Below are 12,271 nucleotides of genomic sequence, written 5' to 3'. Positions count from 1 at the left end.
CTAGGCCCAAAATCTCATGGAATTCATGAGATTGAGCCAGCACAGCTAAAAAAATCAATCAGGCTAGGCTTAGTTAGATAAAAATCGAGAGATTTTTGGAGTGGACCGGTTTCGAATCCCATAAGGAGAAAAAAATAATCTGTTGAGAATATTTTTTTTCTTCTTATGGGATTCGGATTAGTCTGCTCTAAAGACTCCTGGCTTTTTATCTAAACAACTCTAGTCTAAATTAATTTTCTTAGCTGTACTGATCTAATCCTATTTCAATCGGATGAATCTTATGAGATTTTGAATTCAGGCAGACAAACAGACCTTAAGGGATTTTATCAATTTACTGGCACCTTCTGGAAATGACATGATTGGATGGAGTGTTTCTCTATAAACAACAATTTTGGACACTTATGGTGGATTTTTCAGGGCTGTCCCTGTTAATTTTGCCGCATTGCGTTAGTCACCGAGGATCCATGCCTAGAGTGGATAAGGAAAACTGCCGATGTAAGACCTGGCTCGCAATCTGATAACAACAAGTCCCGTATGTGCGGTGGAGAACTTCCCACTTGGCACGCCAATCTCCCACATAACCGGCTACTTCAAGCATTAGTCCAACGAAAATACTGGCCACTCGACTCAACCGACCCCCCTCTCCAGTAGACTTGACGGCCTGATCCATCTAGCCTAGTGCAAAATTTGATGCATCGGACACTAAAAATAGACCAGTGGGACAGATCTGGGCAAAAAAAATGGCCCATTCCGAGAATCGTGCCAAATCTAAAAAAGTTAAAAATTAGTTTAGCCCGAGCCAAAATAATCATATACACATTTTATATGTTAATTAGATTAACTAATTTTATATTATAGTAGCAAAATCTTATATTATATGTTAATGGATATATATATTAATATTGGGTTTTTTTTTTTGATGGGTTTGATATTGACCTTCCAAGATCAGGCAAGTCAGGATAAATAAAATAGAGGCTCGATGACTGAATTGGATCAAGCTTGGGCATAACCATTGTGTCTAATTTAAAGTCTGTTTCAAATTCTTTTTCATTCGACTTACTCTTGAGGCAAATAAGATTTACTATTGAAGTGGCATCCCAGCAAAACGAATCTTTATTTTCAACGACATAATCGAAGTTCAAATCATTATGGATATCGGACTGCTATTAAATATCAAAATGCGAATAACTGTCGAATGGAGCATATTTTGACGGTTCGGATATGCCGTCTGAAAATAGTATCTAATCTGTTGGCTCTTGATGGTACTAGAGAGATGTACTCATCCGTTGGATTCGTCTATATGATACAAAAAAATTATCAGTTCATTTAAATTTAGTTTCAAATTAAATAATTTTTAATAAAAATTAAAAATTTATGATTATATTTATAATAAATAAATAAATAAATATACCGAACCGCCTCCCTCCAACTTTTTGGTGTGCTTTCATACTCTAACACTCCTCGCTCCATTACGTCATTGCTGATACCACGAGGTCAATTAAGGAGATGCAGAACTACTTCGCGGCCGTAAACGTAACACGAAACGTAAAGATAAAATCGCGAGGCGATCTTTCTCAACCGCACGCTCATCACTTAATTGACCCACCAACCTGGTGGACGCTTCCTCATTAATATCCGGCGATTCTGAACCCCACGTCGAAGGCGCCCGAAGAAAACAGATACAATGTGGGCCCCACACGAGTGAATCGATCTACTCCTCCCGAACTGATGGAAATCGGACGGTCCAGATGCGGCGGCATCCGGTTCCCGATTATAAAACTCTAGTATCGCCAAAAGATAAAGATCACTTCCAGTATCGCCTGCTAGTCCTGGGTGTGCAACAGTGGAGAAAGAAGAGAAGCAGAGGAGGACGGGGGAGAAGATGGGAGGGTTGGTGGGGGTTAGGGCTCGGCCGTTCACGTACGTGTCGCACGTGCTGGCGGTGGCGGCAGCGGTGATGGTGCTCGTGTGGAACATCCACTTCCGGGGAGGGCTCGCCTTCGAGTCCACCAACAAAAACCTCATCTTTAATGTACGTGGTATTCGATTGGCCTTTGCTTTGCTTGTTTGCGTTCTATCTCGGTTTTTTTAGGATTCATGATGGAAAATTTAGGTGGTGTGTTAACTTGGTCTGGCATTATTTTTGGGTTTGTTGGAGTGTGACATAATTGGCGTGTCATTTATTTGTAACATGGTGGTGCGATGTATTCGTCTCTGATTGTTTTGATTGGATGTTTCATGTATTGAGATTGTTTGTTGATTTGTTAAAAAGTGAAGGTGGTAAAAGAAAGATGCAATTTTGTCTTTTGGTCGAGGTGCTTATTTCTATAGGAAGTTATGGTGTTTGTTTTTGTCTATATTACTTGATTGGAGACAACCGATGGTCTCTAGTTTTTGTTTAGTTTATTGACGTTTCTGTTGTTTGGTATTTTCTGTGATTTTTAATGCTTTTATGAGTACTTTTGAACGATCCTGTATGGGCATGGATGGACCTCCCGTGAGAGGCTAAATCCCAAGGCCGACTGAATTGATTTTCATTTCTTAGAAAGAGTATAATTATGAAATATACATGGAACAAGGCAAGATGAAAGTTGTTTCTAAAGAACATGCTTACTCTGTTTATCAGCTCAAAATAGCCCTTTTAAGTAAGTTTGATAATCAAAGAACTTACTCTTTGTCCAGGTACAAGTTTTGCTCTGTTTTCCTTTTTTTGTTTTCCTATCTTTTTGGTTTTCAGCTTAAGAAGTCCTTTTAAATAAGTTTTCTACCTAAGAATATTGATCATATTAAATGGCCCATGCGTTTTGCTTGGGAGGTTCTGACCAACAATCCATCATGTTAATTGCTTTGCTATGAGCTCAATGGAAACTCTAGTGGTTGACAACAATTCTCACCAAAACATTGTTGATTGGAAGGTGAGGAGAAAATGGCGAACATCCTATCTTATTTGTTATAACACTCAAGATTTAAGACAAACATCATGGCTGATATGGAAAGGACTGTGAATATATAGATTTATCTGATTATGCATAAATTTCCTTCCAACTGCAATTATCATCTTCTCCCTGTAGTGTGCGGTTCTGTGAGGTTGATTGGAATTTGTTTCTTTTGTTTTCTGTAGAACTGTAGGTGTTGTTTTATTTGTCAGAAGAAAATGATTTGATAAAACAAGGAGATATGAAATATTTTCTTATTGCTTAAGGATTAATCATTGGCTTTTGTAATATTTTTATCTTTTGCAGGTTCATCCAGTTCTGATGACAATTGGCTTCATTATCATGGGAAGTGAAGGTAAGCAAGCTGAAAATATATCAATCAGCAGCCTCATAGTGTATTATAAATATGTTTTAAAATGGATGTATCTCTTTTTTTCAAACTGATTTGCAGCAATAATGAGTTATAGAGCTTTTCCTGGGAGTCGTGAAGTAAATAAAATTGTTCATCTTACTCTTCATGCTGTTGCACTTGTACTCGGAGCTCTGGGAATATATTTTGCTTTCAAGAATCACAATGAAAGTGGAATTGCTAATTTGTACAGCTTGCATTCCTGGGTTGGGCTTGGTACAATATGCTTATATGGCATTCAGGTAAATTACAATAACCTACAATGTAGTGCTGCGACAAAATATTTTAAATTATTATGCATATTACAATTGAATCCAGATAGAGTATACAGATGGTGCATTTGTAAAACATGGACTCCTACTTCATTAGCACATGAATGTAGGGTACACAGATCCCGCGACCTGCATGCATGATATCTATCAGATGGCATTATGGTTTTTGATATGGTAGGATATTTTAGTGAGATACTTATCCGATGCATCCTCTTTTTTCAAATTAAGAAAAAGCCTCCACATACATTTAGGATACTTATTGAATGTTTTGGGGTGACATGGATGGCTGCTGTTTTCTTCCTTTTGGATGAATGAATATTACAGATTACTAGTATTAGTGTTTGTAATCTTGATGTGATTATATGGAATATGGACTTTGGTCGATGGATTTGAATGATGAATATATATGGAGTATGGTCATGGAGTTTGTAGATGTTGATGTTGTTGTTGTTGTGATGAGTATCAACTATGTTATTGTAATAAACTGTTATGCCGTATGAAATTTTCTGCACTATGTCAAACATTAATTTATTATTATCATATCCCAATTGTATTATATCCAATTTTTCCAAGATTTTTCATAGAGTAGCTGTATTGTGCATGATTTCAAGTGTTGACCATGCTGGCACATACCATGTTGGAGGGTGTCTGGCACATTCACTGGCACTGATACTTAAAACCTTGACATTCTATGGTATCCTTGTCCATATCCTGAAACATATCTATGCTCCATAGACATGGATTTATGTTTACAACTAGAATAAAATAGAGATGTTGTTGGTAATAAGTGCTAGTAGCAGTGTGAGATAGCAAGACAACCAGCAAGTCGCAAAGATCATATTGATAGAAGTGGCAAGTATGGCTAATACTACTGTGCTTCTTGCTGTGAGATAATGTTCAAAATGGCGATACTTCTACCAGCATGACTCACAAGAGGCATTTTAAGGAACACAAACAGTAGCTATCCTAGTTCTCTTCATGTATTGTGTTCATCCTATCTTATCATCACAATATATGCAACTATTTATTATTTTCAAATCATCTTTGCCTATTAGTACTCACAAGATGGGTATGAAGCTATGAAGCACTGGTACGCCTATTGCAGGCCTGTACCAGCATTCGGTATGTTTTCAATGCGGGTACATTTCTGGTGTGGCACAATACATCAAGGTAGCCTGTATTCAATGGAACGTCATGGCACCCTATATTAATAACTGAAAATCTTTATTTATAGCATGTCTTAAATGCATTGTTATCAATACATTTTGTACATCCCACGTTTAACCCAACCCATTAATTGCAAGTGTTTGTTTCTTATGATGATACTTATAAATTTAGTTGAGATTTGAGAACTTAATTTTATTAATATTTGAATATTATATATATGATTCAGTATTTTTTTTATTTTTATCAATATTAGAATATTATGTATATTTAAATATTAATAAAAATAAAAATATCTAGCCGTATCCGTATCGTGATTTTTTTTAATTTTTATCGTATCGGCATACCCGTATCACAAAGTACCTGTACCGCGTACCGATATCCATGCTTCTTAAGTTTGAAGGATGAGAAGCTGGTTCTGGTGGATGAGGTGGCAGGTTCAGGTGTCCAATTAGCCTTGGGGTCCAGTACAATCATGAGTGAGCAAGAAGACTCCGGTGAAGGGGCGGCAAGCCACCACTAACTATAACAGAGGCAGGAGTGACTAGAGATTAGGGAAAAATGAGGGTCGGGCTCCCTTTTTTTTTCTTCTTCCTTTTTTCCTTTTCTTCTCTCTTTTTCTCTTCCTTTTACTTCCTTCTTTCTATCTTTTTTTTCTGGTGTTGTGGTGGGGCATGGACAGCGGATCTCGGGGGGGTGGTTCGTGGGGTTGTTAGGGCTATGGTGATGGAGCTGCAAAGATGCGGTAGTGGTGGTGGATCTAGATTGACACTGATACCAAATTGACATAGGATAGAACAAGCTCTAATATGAAATTGATGCAAGACAAAATGAGAGAGGAGAGGGAAAAGGAGGAGAAGAAGGCAGAGAGAGTGTGAGAGGGCAACTCAATATTCTATGTTTTTAAAACTCAGTAATGCAAACTATATTCTTAATTAATGTAGTAATGGATTTACATGGATAACCCAAAACTCTAACAAGAGCCCGCATAGAAATAAAATACTGGAGTTCTCATAAAATTCTATTTCTAGAGTCTACATAGAAATAAAATTCTCTAATTTTCAAATAAAATAAAATTTTCTACTCTCTATATTTCTGTCTAATAGAAATGCACCTAGATTTCTTATTAGACAATCCTCCATCAAGAACTTAAAAGAAAATTTAAATAAATTCATGAAAAGAATATTTTAAATATGACAAGCGAAAAATATAGAATTTCATCATGCCATTGGAATAACACAACTATTTTTGGGTCCATCATTGTAGATCAGCAGACAAAGGCGGAGGATTTTTTGTATGTAATGGAGAAGCATAGTTGTGTCAGTAAATAATTTTCTACAGATACACACATATTATCGTTGCATTTTTGTTGTTTCTCCTGATGCACTCTATTTATGAAGCTTTGCTACATCAGTATCTGGCATTCATTTCAGCTTTCTTTTTTTTCCAGTGGGTTTTTGGGTTTGTCATATTTTTCTTTCCTGGTGCTGCCCCAAATCTCAAACGTGGTGCTCTTCCTTGGCATGTATTTTTTGGGCTCTTTGTCTACATATTGGCCTTAGCCAATGCAGAATTAGGCTTTCTCGAGAAAATCACTTTCCTACAGAGCACAGGCCTTCCCAAGTATGGTCCAGAATCATTTCTGGTAAATTTTACAGCTCTTGTCGTGATATTGTTGGGAGTCTTTGTTCTGATATCTGCTATTGCTCCTGCCCACATTGAAGATCCCCATAGTTATTCTGCAATATAAGGAAATTATTGTATATTACCAGTTCTCCTATGACCATTATTCTATGGTATCAAAATGTCATGACTTCTCTGCACGTATGCTTAAGTCTGCATATCTCGCTATGGTCTTTCTTGACAGCCTCTGAGTATTTTCTGGTTGAATGGTTTTTTGAAAGAGGGATGTGTGTAGGCTCTTTTATATGTATAAAGTTTCTATCCTACTGAGAATAACGAACATGTAACTGAATGATTTGTTGGTGTAATCTGTGTTATCTTCTATCAGTTATATTTTTCTTCTAACTTACCTTTCTCTGGGAAATGCATACTTATTTCATGATTAAATATTTTAAGCATTGCAACTTCTTTTCTAGCTGTATTAATATTTGTGACTGCATGCTAAACTATGCATAGTTTGGTGGTTGTGGAAAATTTATTTTCCTTTCTTTCCACACTAATTTGATTTTTCGGCTAAAAGTTTAATGAGTTATAGAAGACTTCTTTAATGGATATGGCTTAAAAATCAGCTAAACAAAAACAAATTACTAAAAATGAAATGTTAGTAAAAATGTAAATGATGGACAATAGATACTATAGACTGATTTTGATATCCTAGGATATGAAGATGTAACTTAAATGAAAATATTGTAGAGTTAGAATATTGTGTAACAAAGAGGGTGCAAATTGAATGGAGCACAAACTAGAATTTTTAGATGGATGTATGGTAAAACAAAGATAAATAGAGAAAAAATAAGCATTACTAGAGGAGTTGTAATAGTTAAGAAATAAGGGATGGATAATTGATTGAGATGGTTTGGTATATTTAATAAATTAGTAATGAATGGCACTTTAATAGTTGTTGAAGTAGAAAAAGGAGGGAGAAGATTTAAAATACATGGATGAATGTTATAAGAAAATATAAGGAAAACTGTTGGGATAATATCAAAAGGCAGCCGAAAATGCTTGGTGAATCAAGATCCATAAAGCTAAAAGCCACATGGCAGGGACAAGGCTTGGTAGTTATGGATATGGTAATTTAAAAGTTCAAAGAAGGACCAAGATTATGTTCATTTGAATTCCCAATAAGGAGAATCGTTCTTTCATGTATAAGAAGGCAAGATTTTAGTCCTCTAGGTTGTGAGAAGTATTTTTTACACAAGCAAAGTGAGGTTCTATAATACTCTGATTGTATAAGGATGAGATATTAACCTCCAGGAATGATATTAGTCTGATATGAAACCATTTATCATATTAATATGGAGAAGCTTAGAATAACATCAGAGATGGTCCTAAATAGGAATACTTGGGAAATGTTTCCATAAAGTTTGCACGAAATACACATTTGGGAAGAATGAATTTGAATTCAGGAATGATATGAAAACTATTAATGACATCTATTCTATTACTAAACTCATTCCTATATCAATTGAGTTCACCATCATATTAATGAAGAATAAATATGGAGCTTTTGCTGTTATGAGGCACAACATTTGCTGTTCCTTTCCTTCCCTTGGCCTTTGGACTGGAAAGGGCATTTCTAAGAATGAACAACAATAGGTGGAACTTTATTGCAATTTTCATATTCTGAATTGCTCAAATTTTGATGCTCTCAATATTAGCAGTTTGATGCACTTATCAAATAATTCAAAAAAAAAAAAGAATAAATCAAATAGTTACAATCATGGATTTCATTTCATAACAAAATATGGACAGGTGCTGCACACGATATTTGCTAAAAGGAGAAAGATATTATAACAAACTAGTCTAGCCCCATGCTTTGTACCTGAATCTACTACTATTTAGTGTAAAGTATATAGGTTATTTATAAAAATTTTGAAATGCTTTATTGTGATTTTAGTATTCCTTAGCCGCTCAAACTTTGATGGTCCAAGAATTGTCTGTTTGATGCACTTATCCAATAATTCCAAAAACGCCAAGAGAAACTATCAAATAAATTGCACACAAGAATTTATTTTTTACAAAATTTGGCCAGATAATATACTTGATATTTACCAACAGAAGGACAAAGATATAATTTTTTTTTGGTAAACAGGACAAAGATATAATTACAAACTAGTCTATTCATGTGCTCCGACCATGAATTTACTACATATTAATGTAAAATATACTTTATAAAATTTCAAAATACTTGTTAATGAAGAAATTTAAATTCTATAACCAATTACAATATAAAATCAAACATGTCTATATACTGATAAAGAGATAGTGCCTTGAGCAATATATTCATATATCTGTACCAATTTTTGTTCGAGAGTCTGATGGGGCAAGTGTGGAGAAAATTCAGTGCAGGGATAAAATGATAATTTTAAATTTTTTTTAAAATTATGATTTTACAGTGAAAAAATATTAATTAATTTAATTAATTAACATGAATTTATCCTACACTAGGATCTATATATGATATATAGCATGCATTCATTTAAATTTGAAATTCGAATTGGAACAATAAACACTTTACTGTAATGTGTTCAGAATACAATACCTTTGTGCGGATAGTAGATCGCCGCAATCTGATCACCGTCGAGAGAGTCTGATCGTCGCGATGCAGCCACATAGCATGTCTGGCCTCTGCGGATCGTCCACACGAAGCTCCCGGTCTGATCGACTCCTCACGAGTGCTAGCTCGTTGTAGAACCTTTTTGACGGTCGATGCTGATCGAACTCCTTCGATCGATGTCTGTCGATTCTTCGGACATTCCGGATCGTCAACAGACATGCTTGAGAGGATGTTGAAGATCTTCCTGAGATTTTGTGGGCTCACGACACTCATAGCTCACTTTCTCACTTCCCGAACCACAGGCTAAAACTCCAGGAAACTCACTAGAAATCTTGCACCCACTTTTCTTTCTTTTTTTTCTTTTGCTCTTGGAAGGATATGGACTTCCTTCTCACGCACAAGACTTCTCACGTCCCAAAATTTTTCTCCAAAAAATCTTCTTCTTGCACGCCCTACTCATCTCCTCCTTTTATAACTACGTCAAACGTCTTATCTAAAAGAAAAGATAAAGATGAGTAATTGCACATTTGAATTCAAATCAAATTTTGAATTCAAATGGACAGCAACTCATCTCTTATCCACTAAAGGCGTGAGGCGTGGCTTAAATTGTGCATGGAGTGATTTCATGAGAAACTTTTTCTCATGTAATAAATGGGGCGTAAAAAAGGGATAAGGTGCAAAGATTAATTGCCCATTCAAATTCAAACTTTATTTTGAATTTGAATGGCCAACCAATCATCCTTATCCATTCATTGGCACATTAAAATGGGGCGTGGAGAAGGGCTTGGCGTGAGAAAAAAATTCATGAGAAGTTCTCATGAATTCAAATGGGTGCAATGGAAGTGAGGTGGCGCATGGAGATTGGGTCAAGGTGGTTTAATTATTTAAACCAACCTGATTGAACCAAATAAGTTAGGTCCAATTAGACTAATTTAAACCCAACTAAATTAGGCTTAATTATGCTCAATAAAATTCTAATCAAATCAGGAATTGACTAAGCCCAACCCTGATCAAATCAGGGACCAAACCATCTCGACGATTAGGTCAACTCTTAACCTAATCGGGTCAAACCCAACTGAATCCAATTCAATTGGACTTGATCCAAAAATAATTACTCAATCAAATTGAGTTAATTAGTGATCAAATCACTAATTAAACCTCTCATAAATACTGAGTCCAAATTCGATGGACAATCGGGCATCAGAATTCATCGATATGTAATCCTGATCGAAAAGTCCCAACTAGTGGTACTCTTGACCCCGATACCCATAATGTATGGAACTCGTGATCAGAGAATCCTGATTCTCGATCACTGAGTCCCAAACATGTAGGATTTTACACCAGCCATCAGATCAGATATGAACCTCTAATGTGTGTGACCCCGTAGGTTCGAACCTAAGCTGGTAGCACAGGAACCAATTCCTGTACTAATCGAAGTGACCATCTAGCAATGGTACCCGATATTCGGATAGGTCGAAGAGTTGCAATCGCAACACTCAAAACCTACATGAATATGGTTACTGTATAATTCATCCTTTTGACACCTGTGTTTAGGACGACTCAGGGTTAAACTGTCAACCCTGATCAGATCATCCGAATCGTGCTCAACTCAAATACTTCTGTGACTCCTCACAAGGACTACCCTGGCTAAGGTTTTGCTAAATTGAAACACGACTGTACATAGCTCCTAAACTGGAGTGGTCAATCCCATCTTGACACACGCACCGACAAGTCAAGTACTTGACTACACCCAGCAGCCTTCCGTCATTGAATTAGAAATTCAGGTAGTCCAGTGCCTAAGTACAGTGAGTTGCTTGCAAGTCACCATGGCGGTCTCAGGTCGGAGGGACATTTATACCCGTATTCCATCGGAGCAAATTTTGACAGTAGAAATAGCTCCGGAGTCGGTCACGTTCAGTGCAGATGTACCTTTACATCTCACCTGTATACCATACCAGTGTCTTCACACTCATTGGTTAAGAGGACAACCAACCTATATGGCACACAACGACCTATGCTTGATAAACGTTGTCGTCCTTGGTAACAACGTATCATTTGGTCGCGAACAGATTTAAGGACTAAACGATAAATCCTCCTTTGTCGAGTCTAAATAGTCCTAAGGACTTCACCACAACATAGGAGTTCATTAGAAGATGAAATATTTTATATGAAAAATATCAAAATAATTTTTATTAATTCATAATTTATGTATATATACAAAAATGAGCACAACCGTTAACAGACTGACGATTAGCTTTGGGACACTATTCCAACAATCTCCCACTTGGCCTAAAGCCAATCGGTGCGGTATCTAATACCGATCTTCGACTTGTAGTTGTCGAACTCCTTCACCGTAATGGCTTTAGTGAATGGGTCGGCCAGGTTCTCCTTCCCGTCGATCTTCTGAAGATCGATGTCACCTCGATCCACAATTTTTCAGATGAGATGGTAGCGGTACAGAATATGCTTCGTCCGCTGGTGTGCCTTTGGTTTCTTCACCTGAGCAATGGCTCCAGAGCTGTCACAGTAGAGCAGAACTGGACCAACAAGGGAGGGTGCTACTTCGAGCTCGGTGATAAATTTTTTCAGCCACACCGCTTCTTTGGCAGCATCTGATGCAGCGACATACTCCGCCTCGCAAACTGAATCAGCCACTGTGTGCTGCTTGAAATTTTTTCAGCAGATAGCCCCACCATTAAGGGTAAAAATAAATCTGACACATTTTGCTGTCATCATGATCAGACTGAAAACTAGAGTCTGTAAACCCTATAAGTCTCAAGTCCGATTCACCATAAACAAGCCACTGGTCCTTAGTATTTCTTAAATACTTCAGGATGGTTTTAACAACCTTCCAATGATTCTCTCTGGATCAGATTGGTATCTACTCACTACCCCTAGTGAGTATACCACATCTGGTCGTGTACATGTCATGGCGTACATGATAGATCCCACTGTCGAAGCATATGAAATCCTACCCATATGCTTTTTCTCTTGAGGTGTTGTCGGACAATCCCTCTTTGAGAGAGAAATTTCATGGCCTATCGGAAGATAGCCTTTCTTGAAATTCTCCATGCTGAACCTCTTCAGCATAGTATCAATGTACGTGGACTGAGATAAACCAAGCAACCTTTTAGATCTTTCCCTATAGATCCTCATCCCTAGGATGTAGGAAGCTTCTCCCAGATCTTTTATGGAGAACTGTGATGACAGCCAAATCTTTATTCCTTGAAATGCAGGAACATCATTC

General features: G+C 36.8%; 1 protein-coding gene across 1 annotated transcript; it reads left to right on the top strand.

Moving 5' to 3' along the window:
- Positions 1-1,820: 1,820 nt before the first annotated feature.
- LOC105034830 (ascorbate-specific transmembrane electron transporter 2) lies at positions 1,821-6,809 on the top strand. Its single transcript, XM_010910126.4, has 4 exons — positions 1,821-2,032; positions 3,243-3,291; positions 3,388-3,587; positions 6,232-6,809. Exons 1-4 carry the CDS (start codon positions 1,883-1,885, stop codon positions 6,529-6,531), a joined length of 699 nt encoding a protein of 232 aa, XP_010908428.1. The 5' UTR covers positions 1,821-1,882; the 3' UTR covers positions 6,532-6,809.
- The last annotated feature ends 5,462 nt before the right edge of the window (positions 6,810-12,271 follow it).

The sequence above is a fragment of the Elaeis guineensis genome, chromosome 11 (genome assembly GCF_000442705.2).
Source record: "Elaeis guineensis isolate ETL-2024a chromosome 11, EG11, whole genome shotgun sequence".
NCBI lineage: Eukaryota > Viridiplantae > Streptophyta > Magnoliopsida > Arecales > Arecaceae > Elaeis > Elaeis guineensis.
The sequence above is the reverse complement of the archived record's forward strand: the minus strand, read 5'-3'. Positions and strand labels throughout refer to the sequence as shown.

Excerpts from the sequence above, each read along its gene's own strand:
- LOC105034830 (XM_010910126.4), top strand. The coding sequence starts at position 1,883 with ATGGGAGGGTTGGTGGGGGTTAGGGCTCGGCCGTTCACGTACGTGTCG. Across the intron at positions 2,033-3,242 it reads ACAAAAACCTCATCTTTAAT|GTTCATCCAGTTCTGATGAC; the intron begins GTACGTGGTATT and ends TATCTTTTGCAG. Across the intron at positions 3,588-6,231 it reads TATGCTTATATGGCATTCAG|TGGGTTTTTGGGTTTGTCAT; the intron begins GTAAATTACAAT and ends TTTTTTTTCCAG.